Below are 25,976 nucleotides of genomic sequence, written 5' to 3'. Positions count from 1 at the left end.
TCTGTTTCCCTCTTTTCCTCTCCCCTCCAACCATCCTGCTCTCCACATACAGATTAATTATTTAAAAAGTTTGCGGGAGACTCCTGTTTATATATTTCTTTTTTTAGCATAGAAATAATTTGTGATGGAGAGTTATTCAGATTAAGAGTCGCAACCCACATGGCCAGCAGTGGGATGATACCGCAGTCTGTAATAACCCAGCTGTTTGTAAAAATCCTTTCATTTTGCGCTAACTGATTGACCTGTCATTTGCCATGAATTCAGACCTGACTGAGATGAAATAAAAGCTGTCTCCCACTTCTCTTTCCTATGGCAACCAATTGCCAAGATGTGCCACTGTGGCTGGTGGGCTATTAAATGAATATGAACTGCAGTCTACAAAAATAGACTCAATCTTTAGTTTTTTGTCGCAACAAACTATAACTTTAATTACACACATTGTCAGTGTTTACAAGGAATGTCCCCTAGAAAACAATGCTGAAGAGGTTAGATCTCATAATTAGCATCACAAATTTGAGTGGACATTTTCTCTTTTTCTTCAGGTCATGTTCACTTCATTGTTTAAAGTTTGATCATGATTTGGTGAAAAAGGGAGTGGTTTATTTGCATAAACACAGGTTTTAATTGATATTGTGGTCAAAACTGCAAAAAATCATTCAAATTTCTCCAAAGATATTCAACATCTTGCTGTAAAAAACATTTTTTTTTGCTCAGTGTTGAATCAAACTGCACCAACATATTTGACAATATGCCCAAAACCACCAGAATGATGAGATTGTAGCTGGGCAAACTGTACAAATTCAAAATACGAATACTGTTACTATTACAAGGTGACGCTGTAACAACCAAGTTTACATTATCATGATTGTTTTAGAAATGGCTTAGCTTGGAGTGAAAATCTTTCATCAATTTATTCTTTCAAGTCATCTGCATCTGGTCCTCTGCTCTAACAATTTTCCCAAAATCATTTTTTTCAGCATCTTGTCAGGAGCCCTGTTGCCAAACATTTCGCATTTCACTGATCCCAAGTTGTTAAAGAAAGTCTGATACGTCCATCCTTTCAGAAAAATTGCACCAAAGCCAGATTTATATACCTCAATGGAGTGTCAGCATATACTAATGACTATGCTCAATTATTGTAAAGAAAATCAAGTTTTACCTCTTGTCAGTTAAATAAAGTATCCAAATGATCAGTTTGCTTGTGCCCCGATCATTGTGGCTTGCAGTCATATTTAATTAGAATTTTTGCCACACAAATATAGGTGTTCAGTGTAAAATTTATAATATAATAATACAGAAATCCTAAAATACACTATCATGGATAAATAGAGATGAATATATAAATGAACAAATAGTTTCTTGAATAATTTTGGAAATTATTAGATCTCAAATCAGTTTCATGAAATCATATTTACGTATTAAAAAGCTTTACTATGAAAATGCTCAGATAGCTTTAGTTGCTTATTTTTTCTTTAATCATACACATTTTCATTTCAAATGCCTTTTGCAAAAACATGTTTTGGATTTCAACCAATTGGCTGCTGCTTTGACACAATGCACATGTAATAATTGGCTCTTCTTTCAATTAGCCAGTTAACCAGCTAGCTAGGGGTGTGAACTTAGATTTTTTCCTTTGTATCAAAGTTCCCAACCTGAGATGACATAACATGTGAGACTAATGAGTTGAGATTGGGCTCATACAAGAAAGTGGGTAATAGGAAAGATGATCTAACAGCAGCAGAGGTTACATCTTGCAAAGAACAGTTGAATAGTTCCCAGTGAATATCAAATACTGTTTTTGCAATGCATTATATGTCAGAAAGAATTATCAAATTCTGTTTTATAGCGTCCCAACTTTTTTGCAAACAGGGTATTTAACATGCAGTGTACAACAAATCAGAAATTTTGTGCTCAAGGAGTAGAATGATAATAAGACAATACATCAGAGCCATGTGGTTCTAGAAGGTGTACCTTATAGAGTCTTGTCTATAGCCATGTGTATTGTACTGTACATGCACAGGTGTTTGTCCTTTGTTGGGCATAATATTCTTAGTCAGTATTTTCTAGTCACTTATAACAATCATTTGTGTCTTGTCCTCAAAGATTAGAGCTAACTCTGACCCTTTACCCACAATAATTCAAGAAAATTGATATTATATACACATTGGTCTCTGGGACAGTATAGTCACTCATTTAAGGTTTTATGTGTATAAGTACCAGCTAAATCCATAAAAGGCTTATTGAAAGTATGGTCGTTGAGAGTATGAGGCATGTAGATAAATGGTCAAATTATATTAATGCAGTGTTGAGGCTGCAGAATGGACAGGGACTAGAAGGAAAACTGGCAGTGAATCTGCAATGACCACCATAAATCATCTAATTATGAACACACACGGTTTAAGTAGCAACATCAGTCACAGCACCGCGTGCTTTTGTGTCATCTATCTGCCACATTTTCAACTCCTATTTGTCATCCTGCCGGTGCATTTGCAGAAATTATTGATGTCCCCAACTGGGACTCTCATCCCTCTTCCAGTACACAGTCAGTGCATTTGTTCCTGATGCTCCTGGAAGTTTAGCACTCCTGGCAACTTTACAAGAAAACACTCATAAGACATTTCCCACCAGCTTCTATAAAACATCATGAGGCTAAAACAGCTGCTAGAAGCTAGATATTCTAACAGGGATAAGTGTTGAAGTGTAGTTGTCAGTCAACGGAAAAATAATTGCACACCAGACCCGCAAGCAGGTACAGTATATTGTATGTTATTTAGAACTGAAGGTGCTTTTAGGGCATTGACCATCACAAGAGGCCAAGACCTCACTGAATGACTGAATAATGCTTTAATGGGTGATTTGTATGCTTGCTGAGACACCTTCTTACACACCACATTGTCAGTATTTCTATCAATAGTAAACAGTGAGGGCCTTGCAACAACCTTCCATATCTTCAGTAAAACTATCCTCAATCAATCATTTTGCACCTGAGTCACAAGTGTTGAAGTGTCTATTAGTGTAGTACTTTTATCAGATATACACTTAAAACCCAAAAGGAAAAAAGAAAAAGAAATCAGTTCAGAAAAAGGTTGGTACAGAAAGGATTGTGCAGTACAGTTGACTGTTGAAAAATAACCAAAAACTCAGAGCAGTGAGTAACAGCTATTTTTATTATTGATTGATCTCTGTTATTTTATATGAATCAATAAGTTGGTGAAAGGGTCAGAAAAGTGAAAAATTCACATCATTCCAAAGTTTCTCAACAGCCAAACAATCAAGTTCTGAAATTTTGAGAAGCTGAAAATATTGTTGATAAATGGCTTAAAAGATTGATTATTGATGAACATAGTTGACAGAGGATTTTCTGTGGATAAAGTAGTTTAATTGACTAATGTTTTCAGCCCTAAAGTCAATTCGACAACATAGTTTCTTTTTGTTTGCTTCTTGGTAATTTTGCCCCTTTGAGGGTTCAGTTGTTGAATCTGTTGCACAGAAGAGGCTGATGTTTGTTGGAGGCTTGAAAGGTTACAAATGGGCACTTAATAACAAAATGGTAAGACCACAGTGGTAGGTTATGGTAGGTTAGAGGTTGTAAAACCTCTCTCAGGCAAACATGGAAGCTAAGCACAAACATTATGATGGACAAGTAGAGTTGAGAAGTGGTTGCTCTGTTGACTGGTGGGAGCAGCACTGATGAGGAAAGGCAACAAAAAAACAAACAAACAAACAAACAAAAAAAGAAACTGGACATGGTTGAGACCACACACAGTTGAAGGCTAGTCCTGTGGCCAAGACAAGACAATTCAGAATCAAAACCTCCCTGGGACTGAAAGAGCCCAGAATGATTGTGTGCAGATTTTTCTGAGAGTAGCTGTCATCATTGATGCCAGCCTCGTGTGTCCTCAGGAGGTAATGCAGAGATTTTAGCATCCCTGAATCTGATATTAGATCAGAGAGCTTCAGATATAAAGGGTTTAGGGCCCAAAGGTGCCAGCAACAGTGGATTAGTCTTACAGCTGAAACACACAACTTGCACTCTGAGACATAGATATGAAAGAGTCTATGAGCTGTTTCCAAGTGACGTTTTGTGCCATTTATTGATATTCCTTAATTTACTTTGTTGAATTTGGTGAACATGCTCTCAGCAACAGAAAGTGCCCAGTTTGCTCCTGCACTGTAATGTTTTTATGAATTTTCCCTGAGGGAAGAAGCGGGTGGCAGCAAGCCAGACAGCTTAAAGCTTGTCTGTGTACCTGACTGTTTCCACTCACTATTTATAATCTGTACTGCTAAACTCCTTCATCTGTCTGATAAAGCATGTTAACAATGTTGCAAGTGCTTCATATCAGGAGACCCTTCCTTGCGGCCGGATGCAGGCAGACTGCAGTCCAGGTTGAGGAGATAGCCCCAGCAGCCCCTTGTGCCTCGGTCACCCCGTCCCTCCATCTATCAGGCCTCCCTGTGGGGATGTTCCCTCGGGACTGCAGGCAGAGCGAATGCGCCCAGATTAGAACTTCTTCAGGGAAAACCTTGTCTGTTTAGTGGCAGACTCGGTCCCTACAAGATAAGTTTTCTAATTAACCCGTGTGGCAGCAATGCACCTGAGAAGCAGGGGAGAATAAAATGGGTGTCTGCTGCTGCTTTTCACCTGCCACATGTTCCCTACGCCTGTCCTCACAACTCAGCTGTGAGGGAACTTTTACAGCTCTGCTTTGGCTAATACTTTATGTGGACAGTCTAAGATCTCAGTCAGCACAATACAGGTGTTCAATAAAGTGTCACAGGTCTGTAAGTCTGACTCCACCCTTGGCAACACCTCTCTGTGGTGTAGTGGGTGTGCTAAAACAACAACATGAACTCTTTGTAAACTTGATTGGTCAGGCAGGTCACTTTCTGGACTATCATTGGTCTCTACTTTGAAACTGAAATGTTCTTCACACTACATATTTTGTGTGGCACCAATTTTAAGAGGTTGGCTTGTCTCACTTACCTCGAGTGGTATTTAGTCATGCAGTCAGTTTTGGTTTTATTCCCTCAGGTTTTGGGTCCGCATCCACCCCATTGTAGGAGGTGAATGGAAATCCTGTTGTGGTGCCTCCTGTCTTAAAAGACGACAGTAAAAAGAAACTGCTTGACATCTAAGTTGGATAATGCACAATTAATTATTGAGGGACATCCCAATCAAGTTTTTTGGCCCTGATCTGAGTCCTTTCATAATATGTATTTTCCAATGTCAGCTTTAATTTGATACTTCTATTTACCCAAATGTTGACTAAATACTGTAATGTGTGTATCTGATGCATTTGAATGACAGCTGTAGCCTGTAGAGTTTTCCAATCATTTGATCCAAATGCTGAAGTACCTGATTCTGTAAATCTAATGTTTAAATTGTTGATATCATTTGAATGAAAGATTAACTGGGAGAATATAATTCCTGAAATTGCTGAGATGCGATCAATTTGGGAGATGACTATCACTCTGTTGGAGTTGTTGAAACTATAGAATTGTGGTGTTATAGTGATGCTTCTTTCACCACATAAAAGCTCTTTGGCTGAGTCCAGACACCGGCTTGGAACATCTCACACAAACTGGTCAGCCAAGTTTCATTTACTTCTGCTATCAAGTTACTTGCACGATTAACATTCATTTACAAAAGCTGACATGACCTGCGGCCAGAAACCTTTGTCAGCTTAATCTGTGAAAGCAATGGTCAGGACTGAAAATTCACACATTCATATACTCTAATTTGCACTTGTACAAATACTAGTACATGTGGAATGAAATGCTCACATTATAGAGCATGACTCTTATTAAGGAGAGCAGCACAGCAACACATCTGGCAGAGGTGAACAACACAGAGTAGAGTTCAGTAAGGAAAGGATCGGATTTTTATTGGCTTTATTTTACCAGTAGTGATCCGTAAAATATGCCCACATCTGCCCTGAGTATCCATAATTTCAATATTTTATAAAAAAAAAAAAAAAAGGAGTTTTGAGCTGTCAAATCTGGTTTCTGATACTGGCTGGGCTCTTCTATTAAATGGCTTATCGGACAGTGAAAGATTTTAATTTAGGAACTACAACAGTATATTTCCTGCTTTCTACTTGTTACCCCTTCCTGAAAACAGTGAACAGAGTTGGCATACCATTTATGTTGAGTTGTTAGATGAGCTTGCTAACCAAAACAAAGAAAAATATGATTTTGGGATATTTTTCATAAATTATGGTGAATTAAAAAATGTTTTTACCCTGTTGACAATTTTGATCAGAACTACTGCCTATGGAAGAAGCAATGTGAAAAGTGGTTCACAGCATGTTCTGTGGGTTGCCCAGAGGAACAGGGTCACTTTATAGAGAAAGAAATGTTTCTGTTCATGGCTTTAACATGAAAACAAATGTGGAACTTGTTTTGGCAGAAACTAAACACCCCTGCTGTTCTGAAAGCCCCAAAAGAGAGGAAGCCCAGCAAGAAGGAAGGAGGAACCCCAGGGAAGTCTTCCAGCCTGCCAGCGATCCTCTACAGGTGAGCACACAGTGTCTGGAGAGATGCTAGGGAAAGAGTAGGAAGGATTAAAGATGTAGGTTAAATCATAAAGAGAATGTTAAATATCATCAAATGCCGTTGGCGGAAACGGTGTGCCTGACTGCTCACCACTGTGTTCCAGCATTTCTACATTCCAAAGTCACGACTAAAAATAACAATAAGCAGCCTTTTCACACACATAACTTCACATGTTTTCCTGCAGCTGTGGCATCTGTAAGAAGAACCAGGACCAACATCTGCTAGTGCTGTGTGACACGTGCAAGCTCTACTACCATCTGGGCTGCCTGGAGCCGCCACTAACACGCATGCCAAAAAAGACCAAGAACAGCTACTGGTAAGAGACATGAGGCGGGTTGGGAGGAGGTCGTAGCCATACTTGGCAAATATGCTATGTAAGGACACATGAGGATTTATACAGAAACTATGGGGCCTTTACCACTGCAAAACCATGTAGGGTAAATTAATGGCAGTAGCTGAGAATGAGTACAGCAAAGTGTAAACTATCAAAGCCCACAAAATCACCGTAAGGTTGAGGAAACAGGCACAAACCGAGACTGCTGGAGAGCCAGTAGAGAAGGTTACACAGTTCAAAATTCCTCAGAAGGCACACCTGTGTATCAGTGTAGTACTCAGTCAGTCCTGAATGTCTGCTGGTTGCTGAGGCTCCATTGTACATGTTGCATGCTTCATAACATGATTCAACATAACAGTGAAGACTGCACAGAGGATATGAGAGGAACACAACAGGTAGAGGCAGTGCCGCTGTATGTTTTCTTTCTTTAAGAAGATGACAGGTGCATAAGTAACAGAACAAATGCATGTGCCGTAAAAAGCACAACACATTAAATTAAAAAAGGGAAAAAACAAAAGGGAAAAAATGATAAATATACTTTACATGTAAATTTATGGAAGGGAAAACAATGATGTACAGTAAAATGGAATACCATGCATGTATTAGGGTGTTAGAAGTTAACCCTTTGGCCATATGATACAAGGACTGATCTGTGCTCCTATCATAAATCACGAGGACAGAATTTTTACATGAAGTCATTACAATAAAGCACCTTTAACAGCATGAGGTATTACCTAATCATCCTTTAATAAGCCCTAACATTAGTGTTGGTACTTCACCAAGTGGATGAACAATGACAGACCTGAATGTTAAAAGCAAAAGCCTAAAGAAAGACCCGTGGGTAAAAACGAAAGTCTGATCAGGAACTCAGAACAAAAATCAAAGAAATACTGCCCAGAATCCCATCAGGCCTTGCATTGTATGAGACCCAACGGAACTCCCCCATGACATCAGGATGTAAGAATCAACACTCAACACTCCACCTTGCCTTTCCATGGCAAAGGGAAGTTGCTGCAGGAGATGTATCATTCCCAATCAAACATTTGTATTTTAATTAGTCTAGGCAACGGTCCTTCAACTTGCTGAATGAGTAAGAGACTGTTTGTTTTGACCGAACATGTTTGAATCCTGAAATAGATCAGCTGTCTACGTATTCGGCCATGTCACTTTACCCACAGAAGAAAGAAACAAATTGAACGTTTTTCTTCAAGAAAGAGAAGGATAACTGGAGTGGACTTTTTGCTGTTTCCTCCGCTGCCTAAGAGGACCAGCTTGCCGTTATACTGCAGATGAAACAACACAATGGCCCCAGAATTGGCAGAGCTCGAAGAAACGCCACCAGACAGACTGAAACACATGTTACTCTCTCTCCTCTCTCAAGTAAGAGGCTTTCATCTGGTCAAAGAAAGGTTAATAATAGTGTGTTACTGTAAGCTTCAATGTTGTATAAGCTTTACTGTGTTGTGAAATTAACAGACTACTGGGCCCTGTTGTTGCTGCTTGAGATACCTCAGCCGTTGTACTTGCTGCTTTTTTCTGTGCGCTTAACACGTCATTTTGATTGTGTGTCCCAGCACTTAAGGTCTCTTTTTGCTTCACTTTGAGCACTATTTCCCCCTCTCCTAAGAAGTCATCTAAAAACAATTTTCCATGACAAAAAAATCCCTTCGTGCCTTAAAATGACTCGGATGTAGATCTAAAGGTGCCTTCATTTAGGGTGCACATAGCTCTGAATGTTGAAATAGTTCCCATCTCTGCCGCTCGCCTGCAGTTCAAGTACCTTTGCTCAAACACACAAACCTCTGCTTCTTCTTTCTCAAACTGTTTATGTGCACAGCGTTGTACCCTTGATTTTTTATCAAAAAAACCCAGATATTTTGTAACACAGTTGTTTATCTTTTGTACGAATGATATAATCATGAGAGTTTCACGTTATGGTCCAAGATGTAGAAATGCTTCAGCTGTGAGACACACAACATTGTCTGTGGGAAAAATGAATAGGACCCAAAATAGTCAACAAGTTAGGCCAATCAAATGGCCCTTTTTTAGGTTACAGTGAGAGGTGGAGATGGGTTGGGATACTGTAAGGCCATCTTGGTATGAAATATTTTATATGCTGGTTATCCATTATTCCATAAATATAGAGTTGATACTCTGAAAAATCAATACCTGACAATCATAGTTGGTGCTACCATCACAAAACATCTTTATCTGAATATGAACTGGGATTGCTTTTCATATTCATTCTTTGTCTGCTAGGAGCGGTAACACATTACTGCAGTTTGTTTATTCATATTAGTCCTGACATTTGAGGCCAGTCGGTGGCAGCAGGATTATCAGATGACGGATGCTGAGATGGTGGAAATGTCACAGTCGCTTCTCTCAACTACTGCTGTTCCTTATCTAGAGCGATTTAGTGTGTCTGTTGTTCCACATATGGTAGTTCTAAGATATTGTGTCGCTTATTGAAAAAGAGAGAATCTTATTCTATAGTAAATGAAGGAAATGAGGAGATGCAGCTGGAGTTACAATACAGGACATGTTTGTGTAACACAATCTGTTTGTGACTGGAGTAATTCATTTAGCATTCATTTTAAGCATGAAGCTCTTTTGGTTTATTGGGTGGAATTTAAGAAGCATTTCAGTTATTTAAGTGTGTGCATGCAGAGTCATAACTAATTACAGAGATGCATGCGTAGAAAAAGCCACAGAGACTGAAAGGTGCTGTGCTTTTTTTTATATAATAAATGGAGGCAAAAGCTGCTCGCTTTTGGAAACTGTCTTGATGATTGTAAGGCACTATCCATTCCTATGCCTGACTTTTACTAGTTGTAGTAAATATAGGTATTATCTAATAGGACTGTGTATTGGCTAGAACCTCTGATAAGATATAGACTTTTTCAAATGGTGAAACGATTGCATGAACTGAGGATGTTTATCTCAGTTACTCTTCACTATGTGGTTGGAGTACTGAATGCAGCACTCCTCCTGCCCATAATTGGAAATGTATGATGCATCATCAGCACCAAAACGCAATGATGACTATCTCCGCTCAGTGTGCTACTGTTTCTGAAGAGATGTCAGGGTCAGGTTTTGAACTTCAAATGATTCACACACTGTCCAGTTTATTAGGTGCCCCTAACATCAGTGAATATTGTTCGAATCCACTAGATACCATTAGAATTTCAAAAGCACTTTTTGATGCAGTCACGAACTGTTAGAACAGCAACTATGAATTATCTCTCAACAAGAGTCGACAGCCATGCTGGAACCTCTGTGAGGCTGTACTTAGGCACAGTTGTGCTTTGACCTAAATGCTAATACTAGCATGCTAACGTATTCATCATGATAATGATGATGTTTAGAAGCTATAATGTCTACCACCATCAAAGTTTAGCTTGTTAGCGTGCTGATGTTAGCTAACTAGCAGTAGACACGAAGGACACCTGAGGCTGATGGGAATGCCATTCCTTTTGCAGGTATTTGCAGTGTTGGACAAATATAAATTCTGACCTGAGAATGTTGATGGAAGAAAATTCAGTGAATTCCATTATTAGCAAATATCAGAAATAGTTATTGATATCAGCAAAATTATTAATAGGAATGACTAAGTAATCGGCACCACCCTGAGATCCAGTGGATGCTGTCTCACAAATGGGTTAGGGTTAGAGTTCACTTAAAATGTCAATATTTGAGGACTATTTTGTATTTATAAAGCGAGCAATGAAGAGTTGAATCCAAGCATTGACCATTACAACCAGTTGTTATCACAACACATGCACAAATAATCTCTGCATGAAATAGCACAATCAATGTAACATGTTTACCACAGAGAAACAAGCAGCAAGCGCTATGATTGAGGTATTTCAGGCAGCAACAATGGGATTTGGTGGTCCGTTAACTTCACAACAACCCAGCAAAGCTTACACAACAATAAAGCTTACAGTAAAACACTGTTATTAATCTCTCCCCAGACAATACCCTTTGACTTGAGATCGCTTCAGGGACCGATTAATGCATGTTTGAGTTTCTTGAAGCTCTGACAATGACAGGGCTGGTGTATTGCTTCGTCAGTGGCAGGCTGGCCCTTATAAGGCAGCTGAGGAAACAGCAAAAGTCAGCTTAATTAAAAGAGAGCCATGCGTAGAAGTTATCCTTCTCTTTCTTGGAGAAAACTTGTACTCTGAGAACATGTGAACTCCAGTGGATCTCCTCCAATGGTAAACCAAGATTTGGAATCAAACCAAATCTTGCACTCAGGTGAGATTTGCAAGGCTTGACAGGGTATGGAAGCCATGTCATTGTTCAGCCTCTGCATGCAAAAACAAAAGCCTTAGTGCCTCTCTTTGTTCGCCCATGTGATGAGGCCCCACAACGAATAGTTGCTTTTGGAAATTGGCTCGTTTTCATTCTTTCCAAGATGAGAAGATGAATGTCACTCTCATTTTTGTGTCAAGTACAGAGCTGAGGTCAGGCTGTGGTTAGCCTAGCTTAGCACAAAGAATGAAAACGGGGGAAACAGCTAGCCTGGCTCTGTCCAAAGTAGAAAAATGGTTCTTCAAGATTTCTGCAACTGCTGTTCATTACCAAGAAAGATTTTATTCACTTTAAGGACAAACAAGACCAATGAGCAGCATTAAGTATTGGCTGACATTTAGCAACATAACTGTTTGCAAAAACAGTTCTTTATCAGAAAGCAGTCAAACATATTGGTATTCTGATTTTCTTTTCTTCACTCTGGCGAAGTGTCATTTGTGTTTTTCACCTTTCGGTCAGAAGAAGCTGTGAAGGCCTGTTTTTCTTTTACAGTAAAGATTAAAGATTTGGGCCTGTGATAATAAAATCAATAGAGTTCATTGAGAGAAGCTCTCCTCCGTCTCCTCAGGCAATGCTCCGAGTGTGACCAGGCCAGCAGCGATGAGGCTGATATCGCCATGGAGACGCTACCAGACGGCACCAAGAGGTCCAGAAGGCAGATCAAGGGACCAATCAAATTCATCCCACAGGAGATGTCACCAGAACCCAAGAAACATCAAGTGAGAGGCACGGTGTGTATTGACACACTGGAAATGTAAAATGCAATCAGTAGATTTCATTCTGAAAACTGTTTTTGTTACAGCTCAAAATAATGAAAGGATTGTACACTCAACTCGTCCTCCGCTAACTCGACTGGAACTGATGTCAGTGTTGGCTAATTGCTTGATTTTGTTGATTACAAATAATCAACTTGAGTTCTCATTAGTCCCTCCATAATGTTTCAGAAAGTTCCAACAGGTGATGGTGTTTTCCTATCAACACAAAATCATTGCTTGGAACCAAAGACACTTTTGTGAAAGATGGCAGTGAGACTGAATACAAACGTCAGTGTAAAAAAAAACAGATGTGGATTTGCCCTTGGTGGAACTGAGGCAGGATGCATCCACTCAAACAGGAAAAAAAAAAAAAAATCAACAAATGAAAAGTGTATTATGATCGCTTGTTGTATCCTCACTTCATTTGGTAAGAGGCTAGAGATGAGAGCAGGAAGGAAACAGCCCGGTGGGAAATAATTAAAACAAAAGGCTTCCTAGAGGGAAGTTTGAAAATCACTCTCGTGGCATGAGAAAAAACCCTCACAAATTCTTGTGAATAAAGCAAAACTTTAAATTTGGTTTGCATTGTCTCCAGAGGGACATCTAGTAGTTTTGAAGGTATTTTAAAAGTAGGCTCTCAGTAATACGAGGAAGCAGAAACTCAAACAGACTCAAAATGCAGCTCAGTGAGGCAAGAAAGCATCAAGCCTCCACAGAATTAAATGCATTGACGTCTGCATCCGCTGCACAGCGTGATGTGCATTTTGTGAAAATAATAAATTGATTTGTGTACTCATCATTAAGATAAAATCTCCAGAAGATGGAAAAAGCAGATTTAGCACAAATGCAGTTAAATGTCAGTCCCATCTTATTAACATGTTAAATGATAGGTTCCCATTTTTCTTTTTCTTTTTTTCCGAAGCTGTTTAACCACCTTCCACAGGGAACAAATTTATATCCTGTGAAGGTACCCAAATAAAATAACAGAATAAATCAAGTGAGAGCATTAACACTTACAATGTGCTCAAATAAAAAACCTGGAAGTTTAGCTTCTGGTGATACTGTTAGTCGAAGTGTTAAGAACACTGAGAAACAGTCATTTGTCCAGAGCTGACGTTTCAGGTTTTATTCTTAATCTATTTGTTGTCTTTAAAAACACATTTCCTAAAAACAAATGACAATACAAGTGCAATACACATTCACTTCTTACTTTTAAGCAAGTTGGAGAATATATATGTTTTCTTAAATGTGTACTTGTGGGAAATTTTCCATGGTTTAAATGTTCCCTGTCATTTCTTCCCAGTCTTGCATGCATGGCTATAATTTTCTGTCATCTGTATTTACATATTGTAGTGGACATCTGCAGAGTTTAGAGTAATACAATGTCAACATCAACTACAAAAGACTTTCAAGGGTTTTTACTTATCTTATTTTGTCCCAGAATGTCTTCAAGGTTGGGCAAAACCCAAAAATATGAGTTCATAAAGCATGATAATGAGACAGCTAAACAACAGCTATGTACATTATTTCAGTATCAGCCAATGTTATTGGTCAAATGTTCAGCATCAGTGACAGGCCTTTATTTAGTTTGAGAGCCGTCTGGCCAGTAACCATGTCAATTTTGTGTCAATGCTGCCGTCAATCCTTTGCCTATATGACTTTCTTCTTTGACTATAAAAGAGCGACGGCATGTGGACTGTGTACGCTTGTCGTGAGGCGTTTTGTGTCAGCTGTGAGGGAACAGAACCCTCTCCATCCCTGACTGGATCCTACTTATCTGTACCAACCATGCTCTGATCTGTGATAAAGAGCAGCCTCCCCGCTCCCTCAAAAAACACTCCAGATTGATATCTGACAGCTTGGTGGTGAGGAAGGGGAGCTGGGGTTGTCTTTCATTTCTCTTTTCTTTTCCCACTGTCAATATGTGACCCGGTGCCATTCACCTGGGATTTGAGGGAAGTTTCCTCTCATGACTGTGGATGCACAGACCAGAGTCAGTTCCATCGTAGCTGCTCCTGACTGCAGTCTCTGTTACAAATAGAGAAATGAACAAAGAAAAGAAGGAGTGTCTCAGCCACTTCTCCGCTCTGTACTCTATCTGTCTTCGAGGGGAAATAGCGAAGTGTTGGAGCACAGTGGCAGTCTGGGTTAATGTGTTTTTCTGTTCAGGTTTGGAAACCCTGGGCCCAGACATGTGCCGAGGACCCTGCTGGAGCTCTCAGGGATTAAGCAGCTTTCTGATTTTTCTCGCAGCCACAGCCACTCGGGTGAGGCACTTCAGTTCAGCATTTATCTTCAAATGCAAGGCGTGCAATGGCAGACGCTAAAAGGGCCCTGCTTTGCATTTTTAATGCTTTTACCAGGGCACCCAAGCGCTGGCACTTCTCTAAAGCCATGTCTCAATTTATCAGGACTGGCTATTCGACCTCCTGCTGGCCTCCGAGGCTGCTGTGTGTGTGTGTGTGTGTGTGTGTGTGTGTGTGTGTGTGTGTGTGTGTGTGTGTGTGTGGGTGTGGGTGTGTGGGTGTGTGTGTGTGGGGGGGGGGTTCGTATGTCAAGAAGGAGCGTGTGTGCGCACATACACACATTTACATTTAGCCAGAAGGGCTAACATGGCCCAGTGCCACCTTGATGAAGCTGAACGTCTTGTGACTGTTATTCATGGCCTGTAGTGGGTAGTGCCTACTAGAGGAAAACCTTTACAGTCAACCTGTGAGCTGGATTTTATTTAGCATGTGTGTAATGTCGCAGAGTTGTAAAATTAATGCTCCATAGCACACTTTGTCTGATTTTATACAGCCCTGCTACAGACATCTCAGACACTCTTCTATTCAGACTGAGCTTCATGCTAGGACAGCTCATTAACATTTGTTCTTCAATGTGTAGTATGTAGCAGAAATACAACCTGGCTTTTATTATGCCTCCATGCCAGCACAAGCCAAGGCCAGGGCGTTATGTTCTCCAGTTGTCTTTCCATTCTCGTGAACGTAATAAATCAAAAACACCTTCTTGGACTTGGTAGAAACATTTTCTTGGACTCAAGAATGAACTGATTAGATTGTGGTGGACATAGGTTAAAGGCCAAGGTCACTGTGACCTCACAAACACATTCTTAACTATAGTGCAAGAAGTGATGACATTTTTATAACTAAAAGGTCAAAGGTCAACTTCACTGTGACATCATAATGTTCTTCAAAAACACTTTTCTGGCCATTATTCAGCTCCATAACTCAGGAACAGAAGGAGAGACTGTGACCATGTTTCACATTTGGTCAGATGCTGAACTGGTGACTCTAATCTTGTCTGTCCACCTTCAGACTGTGCTGATTGTTTAGATCTTCTTTGCTGCTGAGTTGAAGATGTGTGTGAAGCATCCACATTTTAGAATTTGTAGCTTCTTTGCAGCAGCATCCATATTTGAAGCATTGTAGTCAAACACAAGCTCATTGGTTCTGCTGATATTGAGCTTCAGGTGATTGTCGTTGATCCATGTGATGAAACTCTCTATCAGTCCTCTGTTCTCCTCTGGAATAACAGTCTCTAAGTGAAGACAGCATGTTTCTACCTGGAAAGTATGGTGATAAATCCCATCCATCCATCCATTATCTATACCGCCTATCCCTTTCGGGGTTGCGGGGGGCTGGAGCCTATCCCAGCTACAATGGGCGAGAGGCGGGGTACACCCTGAACCGGTCGCCAGCCGATTGCAGGGCGTGATAAATCCCATTTTGACAAAAAAAAGACACTTCAAATTATACCTTCAAAGGTATAAATTGAAACGACATGGATGGAAACTCCATCTTGACTGGTTGGTACAGGCATACAAACTACAAGCTGATGATTGTAGTTTGCCCGTGTCATGGCTGAGTTTTTATACTGACCATTTCCCACTGTCTGAATGTTTTTTTTTCCCTCTTCCTGATGCTTCCTCTGGTTTCACTCATCAGTGTACTTATTAAGGGAAGGCGTTTTTGTGAAATAGTAAGTTAAAGCACAAGTAGAGCATCCTGAAAGGTTTGAAAGGATTTCAATGAAAGGTTTGAACTCATTATGTAATGGGGTCTCTAAGGTTTGAATAATATGCACTAAAGGCATGTATACACACCTGAAGACTCTGTATGCAGACAGCACCTTCCCATTGAGGATACCTGTGGCATAACTGAATTCTCTCAGAATTGAGATGGTGGCATAAAATTTGATGGCAACTTACAGAGTTATTGAAGCTTTATTTTGATGTTTTTGCCATCAGTTGTGCTAGAAAATACTGGAACATGTCTGTCATGGGCTAGACTCCAGCCCACTGTTCCCATTTTATAATTTATTTGTTCCATTTGCAAATTATCAGCTTCTTTTACGACTTTACCACTTTTAAGTTCTTTGAGCCTCATTGATGTAACTTGCATGGAAAATCACATCCTTTTTTCCTCATAGCCTAACACTGATGTCTTACACACAAGTGATAATGTTTTCTCTAGCCATTGAGTCCATGTGTACTCTTGATAAACAACAAGTCATGTAAATCCATAGAACTTCAGATTTGCTTCATAATCATTAAATCTACACAGCTCATGTTGACGCACTGATACCCTCCCCTCTCCATACATATACAGATCATTGTTGTTGTTGAAAAAAAACAAATGGATTGTGCATTTTAAAAATCTTTTTTCTGGAAGAGGTGCCAAATGATGTTATTTATGATGTCATTCATAACTTATTCTGAAAATAACAGTACATGGCAAAAAAAAGTACAAAGGAGCGAGTAGTTTTACACAGTCATTTATTTGATATAATTACAATGTCATTCAAACCTTAAAGCTAATTAAGGGGAAGTTTGAGGGGAAATTTGGAGTTCAAGAGGCTAACTGCAGGTGACGGTAATATGCTCATGATTTACTGTTGCCTGCTACCACCACAGCACTAACATTAAACCTCCCACATGAACATATGCCATTAATCAGATGAAATTATGAAAATTAAGTTAATATATTTAGTTACTAGCACTTCCTATGCTCTGTTAATTTCCCTAATCCTGTGTGAAATGATTCATGCTTGTTAAAGATGCACTGATGTACTTAATTAAAAGATTGATTTTGCCTGGGACTTATAAACTGCCTGCAGTTTTAATTTCCTCACCTGAGCAGAGCCTGAGATTAGCTGTGTTGTGTGGCTGAGCATTTTTAGCTGAACCAGCGACTGAACTGCGCTCTGCTCTCTCTGGCCTTATAGATTACTTTAAGAGACACTGCTTTAATGCAGAAATAACTAAATAATGTCAGGCCTTTTGTTTGGCAGTGCAGTCACAGGAGAAATAGTGAAGGTCTGTGGGAGCCAATTGGCAGCATTCGTGCAGTTAGCATTCTTAATGATAAGTGCTCCATCTGGCAAGTGGTAGCAAGCCAAAGGCGACAGATGGAATTGTTTTCACAATCTGTTTAAATATGTTGTCGATTTTTCTTCCCCTTTTAAACCCTCCCCAGCATCTCCAACGCTCGCTCGCTAGCATCAAGAAGGAGATGTTTGATTTTTCTTTCCTTTCATGCTCTGTTCAATCTCCTGTGAGGAACAAGCACACTTCAGACCAGCATAGTAGATGGGATTGTTGCTAGATGTCCATCCAGCATTGTTTAGTTTCCATAGAAAGAATGCGATTGTTGTTCTGGCATGTTCAGCTGTCATGTTTATTGCCTCTGCGTGACTAGCTTTGCAAGTGGTATCAGGAGGTGCTGTGAGTCAGGCTGTACAGGCGATGTATGGACCCATGCAGACATAATCCCTGTCAGTCATCACTTATGACCCACTAGTGTGTGTCTGTATCTACAGAGACCCTGCCTTCTGTCTTTATTTTCTTATTTGGCTGTGTTCGGGACGTTTCTGGGCGTCAACCTTCAGGCAGTTGGTGTGTGACCCCAGCACTGATGACACGCAGAGATTGAAGGTGGGAATCTATAAAAATGTAGTGACCAGGTGCCAGATTGTAAGCCTGTTTCCAAGAGGAAGCTATGAAACTGGGGTATGAAGGATCAACTTTGAATCTTGTGTTTACAAACCACAACAGACACATCCTACTTAGTCTGTCTTTAAAGACTGCATTTAGTTCCAGTGTTAGAGAAATCTGCAAATGACTGATTGATGTTCAACTCGCACTTTGCTTCAAATCTCCATTATCCTATCTATCTATATTATATCTATATTACATTACTGTATATGCTTATCACACAAAAGAATTTAACAATCATAATCTCAGCAAACGGCACACTAGCTGACTCCAGAGTCTGATTCAAATATTCCTAAATTCTGATTGGTACAGGGAAAATTATCACATCATGTTTTTCCAACAGACCCCTGCCCCACTTTAAACAAGTGAGAAAAACAAGGACAAAAACAAAAATGCAAAAATCTCTAATGTGAAATAACCCAAACTGTTCAAACCTTGGTTGAAAATTGTGTTCGTGTTGGATCCACTCAGAGTTAGAAGCTGATTCAGAAGAAAGGTTTTCATGGCCTTTAAAGGTGCCCTGTCCTCCCTTGTAAACAAACACAAGCTATGTTTCCAGTCAGTGTTTCTCACCAAAACACATTGTGTGGGCCCATATTTTCTGCTCATCAAGCTTAATGGTGTGAGTGCATTGTAGTAATTGAAGTCAATCACAATGAGAGTATCAAAATTTTGGTCAACTCAGAGACTGTGTGATATGGATTTTGGCACCTCATCAGTGAACACTGTTTACAGAGATTTCACTCAGTGACTCAGACTGAACCCAAAAAGGCAGGAAATTACAGCCATGCTCTGATTTCAAGACTCACTCAGAAAAAAGTGTAATGAAAAAAAGAATTTCACTTCAGACTTAGTACGCTGTGTTTCCGAGCACTGCTTAAAAGTTAAATGTTTGTTTTTCACAGAGAACCAGAGGTCAGAAGAGGAAGAGAGTTCCCATCTGTGAAGACAGAGAAGATAAAATCGAGGTTTGTCACTTAATTCTGCAACAGAAAAGTATTGCTGTTGTTCAAGCTACTGATATACTATATTCATGTTTTGTATGGACCAGCTCGGCTCTGCTCTTACCACTGATATTTGCTTTTTTGGCCACCTTTACTTACTTCAATAATCCTGGTAATTTTTCATACAACAAATTATTATTTTGCTTCCTGACATCTTAACAAATGTGTTTTTATAACCAAAGTTTTTTATATATATACAGAAGTCAGTGTTGTGTGGAAGACAGATACTCATCACAATATAAAACTGAAAAAGAAACCTGCCTCAACCTGCCCTACAGAGCTGCTAACCCGCCTCACAGTATGGATTTCAATATAGAAATTGTAGATTGCGGGAGGCTTGTCCATGCTGGCAAGAAGCAAAGTTTCCAAAGTCGAAGCGAAGAAACACTCACGTGATTTATTTATTTTACATCTTTGTTTTCTTTGATTTATACATTAATCCTTTATTAATCTTGATTCATTTAGTCATTCAGATCATATAGTGCAGTGGTTCTCAACTGGTCTGCCTTCGGGACTCACCCATCACCCCTTAATGACAAGCCGCGACACAAATAGACGACACTCCGCTGCATAAAAAATGCTCTTCGAAATAAAAGCACAGGATTTTTTTCTTCGCATTTCTTTTTTGATCAGGCCAAGGCCGGTGTGCCAGTTCACCGGTTGAGAATCACTGATTTAGTGTAATTTCCAGAATTCAAAGTGATGTCTTCCAGTTGCTCACTTTTTCCAACCAGCAGCCAAAATGCCTGAAGTGTTACATTTATTGGGAAAAGCAAGCAACATTTTGCATTCAGGATGAAGCTATTCACAGCAGATGTTTGGTTTTTTGCTTACTGAATATAGAAAATAGAAATTTGGTTAATATACGTCAGTAGACTCACTAATCATTCCACTGCTGATTGGCTGCAGCTGAAAGAAGTTAATGTTTGTGACGTTTGCCCTCTTTCCAAGAGTCAAGAGTGGAGCCAGGAGATTATTAGCCTAGCTTTGAATGGACTTAAACTGACAGTTTGTGGTTTTGGGGGGAAGTTACGTGCTGATTGTTTAATTTAGGGTTAGCCTTCCCCAAACTTCTCACAAGTTGGAGGAATTTTGGGTCTTTCCTCTTGACAGAACTGGTGCCACTCAGTCAGGTTTGTAAGCTTCCTTGGATTGGTCTGGACTTTGTGATGGCCACTCCAATACCTTGACTTTATTGTCCTTAAGCCATTTTGCCTCGACTGTGGAAGTGTGCTTGGATTTGTTGCCATTTGGAAGTCCATTGGTGACCAATCTTTAACTTCCTGGCTGATGTCTTGAGATGTTGCTTCAGTGTATCCACATAATATTCCTTCCTCATGAGGTCATCTATTTTGTTAAGTGCACCTGTTCCTCCTGCTCAAATCACCCAACAACATGATGCTACCACAGCTGTGCTTTATAGTTGGGGTCGAGTTCTTTAACCCACAAACTCCCCCTTTTTCCTACAAACATAACGATGGTCATTTTGGCTAAACAGTTCAGTTGTGTTTAATCAAACCAGAAGAAATTTTCCCAGATAGAAAATCTTTATTCCCATCTTCACCATCACCACCACCACCATCATCTTCACAAGGTCCTTTGTTGTTGTTATGGAATTTGTTTGCACCTCTCGCCAAAGTACGCTCATTTCCAGGAGACAGAACACGTCACCTTCCTTAGTGGTATGACTACTCTCTGGTTCCATAGTGTTGGCATTTGCATACTATTGTTTGTACAGATGAATGAAGTACCTTCAGACCAGGTTTTTTCTTCAGACATTTTTTTTTTTAAACTTTTTTTGGATTTCCCATGATGTCAAGCAAAGAGGTGAGCTGTTTCCCTAGCTACTAGTCTTTGTGCTGAGCCAGGCTAACCACGTTCCTGGCACTTAGTCATCTCTTCTCTGAAAAGAAAACCAAAATTTTAAAGTATTCCTGTAAAGCCACTTAGCTGAATGATGTGAAAACAAATCTGAACCAGGGAAACTAAGAATAATTTACTGAGGGTAACAAATAGAATGTGCTAATTCACATTAGAAAGTTTTTTTTTCTCTAAACAAAACCAAAATTTTGGCCACCAAAACAATCTGAAAGATTTAGTAATCATGTAAAACACTATATGCATAGATGCTTTAAGTCCAGAAATTCCACTGAAGAATTGAAATCAGTCTAATCCTAGCAGTCACTTTCATTAATTATATTCAAGAAATACTGCTCTAGTGTACTCCCCATCTCTCCTCAGTTTAGCATTTCATTACTTTTTAGTAATGTGCCCATACAGCTCTCAATTCTAATCAGCTGTGTTTCCATAGGAACCACTGCCACGGGAACGCCGACAACGCCAGTCTGCAATGCAGAAAAAACCCAAAGCAGACGACACAAGGACTGAATGTACAACCTGCAAAGGACCTGGAGACAACGAAAACCTCGTGAGGTGAGGGAGGGAGAGAGGGAGGGAGGGAGAGAGGGTGTGTGTGTGTGTGTGTGTGTGTGTGTGTGTGTGTGTGTGTGTGTGTGTGTGTGTGTGTGTGTGTGTGTGTGTGTGTGTGTGTGTGCGCGTGCTTGCGTGTGTGTGTGTGTGTGTGTGAGAGAGAGATAACGGGGAGGGGTTATTAGACGTGTGTGTATGCATGTGTGTCAGTGTGTGTGTGTGTGTGTGTGTCTGTTGGTCTCATGAGGCAGCCATATCCTCCTGATGATTAAAGTTCAGTCTTCATTAGGCTCTGGCCGCCTGGGCTCTGCGGAATGAGGGGGCTCAGGGTACCTTCTCCATAGGCCCCCTATATTGACCTGCCACATACATTTGCACAGTTCATTAAGGTGTAATGAATAGCACAATTTATTCTGCTCCTTCTTGGGATTCCAGGTGTCAGCTATCTAATAACTAGGATTCTTCTTTGACATTGGAATTCTGTGAGAAAATAAAAAACTAGATCACAGCAGGCACCATGTCAGGACTTTGTCATGTGATAAATCTCTTGCATAAAATTTTCCTCCATTCTCGTATTGTCCCTCTGAACCCGTCATTGGCTCTTTTAGACTTGAACCAGTTCATGATTGTTTGAATTGTTTCTTTGAAACTGTGCTATCCATTTTGCACAACGCTCTTGCCCATATCTTTATATTCTAACAATCGCTTATTAAACCATAAATTTTCAAATAGAGGAAGGGAGCCTTGACAAAGGTTTTATTCAAAATTTCATGTTTTGAAGTATGTTTTATCATTTTAACAGGACCTCTCCCTCATCTGCCTCCCCCTCATATCTTCCTCCAGCTTTACCTGTTGTCCTGATAAATTCAGAGTAATGTACATTATACAGAACTAATTCCATTACTACAACAACACTCAAGCAATACAACGGTCACTCCCCGCTTCATTCCACCTGCTTCAGCCCTGCTGGGTTTTTTTTCTTTTTTTTTAAACTCTGGTCGTACTCTTCTGTACAGATGTTTCACAGTCATGATACTTCCAGAGCTGAAGTAATGAGTCAGCAGCAAATAAACTGCCAGCTTTTTTGATAATGTCATTTTTCAAACAAAAATTCCCCAAAAAATGTGAAGATTTGACTCTAGGCTCTAGGAAAATGTTTAGTATTTTCTGACGTTTTATAAGTCAGACAATCAATAAATCAGGAGAAAAACTGGCAGATTAATCAATGATGAAAATAATTACAGCTCTAATTCTTTGCTAAAATAAAAAAGGCTTTTAGTGTTGCATTGACTTTGCCACTTTTTTTTTATCCTTCAACAGGGATAGAAAAAGCAGCAAAGTAGAAGCACTTGGAATTATTTTGTCAATGTTTTCCTGTGAAAAAGAGAAACTCCAAACAGCAGAGTGGTGAACATGACATGCCTCTGTTGTACTGATCAGACTAATACTGTCAAATTGTACAGCATGCTGAAAGTAAGATGTAAGGTAGGACATTTCAACGCCACCATGCCCCAGTATTTTTCCCTCTCTTTGTAAGCAACTCGTCTTTATGTGTCCAGGCAGGTCATCATTCCAGACTCAACCATTTTTGAATACTGGCTTTTATTCAGGAATTTAGCTTTTTGATGTATTTCTTTTGCACTTCTTTTCAGACAAGAAGCATCAAGAAACTTTGTACTGTTTCAATCTAGCAGTAAAATCTTTTTTTTTTTTTTTTTTGGTAATGATACAATATCCATGGCAAGAGCAGTATCGTGGAAATAGATGAAGGGAAAAGCTCAACACTTGTGTACCAAAGTGTTTGTGTTTTATTTGTCATGCTCTTGAGACAGTGTTTAAGTTGTAAGGGTTGCTGGTCGGGGTGTGAGGTGTGCTGCCCTGACTCTTTCTATCTTTGCATTGCACAGGTTGTGAGAGCCGGGGCAGCCACCTCACCTCCCATAAAAACTCGGGACAGATGACCGTTGGCTTAGAGACAGAGAGTGGCAAATTGAGGCGTTTGAAGAATGGTGCTCGAGTCAGGCTGAAGAATGACACCGTCACGCTGCCCCGCAACCACCTCTGATCCAAACTGGACCAACAACTGTCCAACGAAAATTGAGCGGAACCGTCTAAATCTAAAACTTGGAACATAAATTTTGAAATGTTGTTGGAGACTAAATTTGTTTGGTTAATATTGGACGCTTTACACTCTTGGTTAATTATTTTAGTGACCAATTGTGGCTTCACTTGCATCAATGCAATTGTCTGCATTTGCAAAGTTTACCAAGTAAGAACAAGTTATGTATTTATACATTTCATGTATTAAATCATTTTGACAAATAACTTCTATTGTAGGTAGCCTTAAATACAAATAAGGAGAGAATGACCGAAGAGCTTACCATCGAGCCAGTTGATGGACGGCTATTCCATATTTAATTTGTGAGATTTTGTCTGCTGGTATCTTTAAAGATTCCATGAAATGGTGTCATTACTTTACTAATATGATGTATTTTCTTTTGAATTATGATTAGACAGGGAGGGATCTATCAGCTATAAAGTGGAAGTCGGTTCAATATGACAGGACAGTCAGTTTTTTTGCTGACAGTATACCCACTATTGACACATTAAGACCACTGAAGAATGCACTGTTTTCCATCCAAAAGCAGGTTTCTAGATTGCTCAAACACCCATGGGATCTCAGATCTGGCCGTTCAGTTTAGTAAGTTTGTGCAAAGCCTACAAGCTTCGTGAGTGCTCACATGGTAACTGAGCTTCCCTCTGTAGGAAATGAGAGGAACACACTCAGCTTGTTGATTGTGTTGCTCGCAGTGTGGATGCACAGCAAAAAGCTCACAGAAAACTGCTGCACTCAGTTGATGTTTGCACTGTCTGACTAAGGAGGAATAATTCCTCTCTATGCCTCCTGGGGCTCACCTGCATCCAACAAGTATGTGAATTCTTTCAGATCTTTTTTTTTTTTTTTCTAGGCTGGTGTTCTGCACTTTTGACCTCCACATACGACTTCTCATCAGTACCAGTCAGTATTATCAATCAAAGTCATCTGCCACCCGGTCACCATGAGCATTTTGCTGTGAATTCGGTTCATTGCAGATGCACTTGGATTTCCCAGACTTAGTGTTGTGCTGTTTTCTAAGTAAATTGAGGCCCAGAATTAAGAAAAGTTAGTGTTGTGTATAGAAAAGCCAACTGTTTCTTGTGTATCAAGTTTAGCAGTTAAGTAATGCTACCATGAAGCATCTGTAGTAGAAACAAACTAGTGTAGTTAGCAGTTATAGTACTCAAATATTAGTCAAATTGTCTCTTGTGTCTTAAGGCATTTAGAAGTCTTCCTCTGTCTGCATATCTTCAAGTGACAGTTAAACTGACACGTCCTCAGAAAGAAGCCCAGCTCTGTCTCTGTGTCCCTGGTGGCCTATAGTCAATGCTGTCAAAACAACAGCTGCTTGCTGCTCTGTCAGGGCTCATGACAAGTGTCACATTCTGCCCTCGTATGTCACTCTGTTGCCTACCGAGGGCCCTATATGCATGCTTTTGGGAGCAGTCAAACCCATGCAGTTTACTGCTTTTTGTCTCTGGAGTGTGTCCAGAAACAACACCGGGCTGAGTTTGTCTTTGGAGATGAGATCTCACTGCAGAATGACTTGCTGACTCTTGACCAGTCCTTTCTCACTTCTCATACTCAAGTCTCAAAGACTGCGTGTCAGTTCTACAATGCATGGCTATATCTATTTATTCAGGCTGTACAGTAATTTAAAACTGAACATAAGTGATGTGGTCTCGTGGAATTTGAATGCCAGGTAGCTATGTAGTGTGACAATGTGTACAGTATTTATTGAAGAGGCCAAACATACATGTCTTTCCTTTTCGTGCCTACATACTTGATTAAATATCATATGCTTGTGTTGTCAACAGAGTTCAACTCTGATTTGTGATGTAGTCTTAAAGTGACTACCATATTTTCTTTTAATTGCCAAACATTTCTCTGCAGACATGCTATTAAGGGAATATTTCTGATTAATTGTGTACTGTATAGTGTATTACTGTGATACTGTATGAAGTAAGAATGTGAATGTTGCTGCTGTTGTGTATGTGAAGTGTCTCAGCCTCTGGCCTATTGCTCTTGAAAATTAAGCAGAGCTTTAATAAACTCTTGACTTTTTCACCTTATTGCTGCAGTGATAAATGAGTGTCAGCCAGCTAATTAATTGTTCTAAAGGTGCGGCAGCGGCGGTCCGTTTGTGCGTGTAATGCCCTCTGTCATCTGTGATTTATCACCTGGGAAGTGGCCTTCTTGTCGGGGGGGAGGGAGGTGGCTCAGACGAAATGTTGCCTCTCAGCGCGGTACAGTCAAGACTGATCTTCTAGAGTCTCTTACTGCAGTAACTGACAAGGTTTGATCAGCGCAGACTTGAGAAAAAAATTGAGAACTGTTTGTACACAGTATTGTAGTGGCTGATTGCCAACATGCACAAATCTCACGTCTGAAAAAGACTCCTTAAAAATCATTTTGAGCATGAGACCAAGAAGCTGACAACCCAGAGACCACCAATGAAGCAAAGTCAAAAAAGGGGCATTTAAAG

General features: G+C 39.9%; 1 protein-coding gene across 4 annotated transcripts in view; it reads left to right on the top strand.

The window, feature by feature from the left end:
- Nucleotides 1-25,976, top strand: part of phf14 (PHD finger protein 14) — a 91,153-nt gene that overhangs the window by 28,770 nt on the left and 36,407 nt on the right. Inside the window, exons 12-17 of one of the 4 annotated variants that reach the window (XM_070984281.1) lie at nucleotides 6,413-6,519; nucleotides 6,743-6,874; nucleotides 11,778-11,928; nucleotides 18,865-18,927; nucleotides 21,275-21,396; nucleotides 23,301-25,563. In XM_070984281.1, coding sequence (XP_070840382.1) covers nucleotides 6,413-6,519; nucleotides 6,743-6,874; nucleotides 11,778-11,928; nucleotides 18,865-18,927; nucleotides 21,275-21,396; nucleotides 23,301-23,307 — 582 coding nt within the window. In that variant the 3' untranslated portion in view covers nucleotides 23,308-25,563. Of the gene's footprint in view, nucleotides 1-6,412; nucleotides 6,520-6,742; nucleotides 6,875-11,777; nucleotides 11,941-18,864; nucleotides 18,928-21,274; nucleotides 21,397-23,300; nucleotides 25,564-25,976 lie in introns of those variants that run through there. The other 3 variants (XM_070984280.1, XM_070984279.1, XM_070984278.1) reach the window with 3 other exon arrangements.

The sequence above is a fragment of the Chaetodon trifascialis genome, chromosome 17, assembly GCF_039877785.1.
Source record: "Chaetodon trifascialis isolate fChaTrf1 chromosome 17, fChaTrf1.hap1, whole genome shotgun sequence".
In the NCBI taxonomy this organism is placed as follows: domain Eukaryota; kingdom Metazoa; phylum Chordata; class Actinopteri; order Chaetodontiformes; family Chaetodontidae; genus Chaetodon; species Chaetodon trifascialis.
This window is presented reverse-complemented; position numbering and strand designations above follow the sequence as displayed.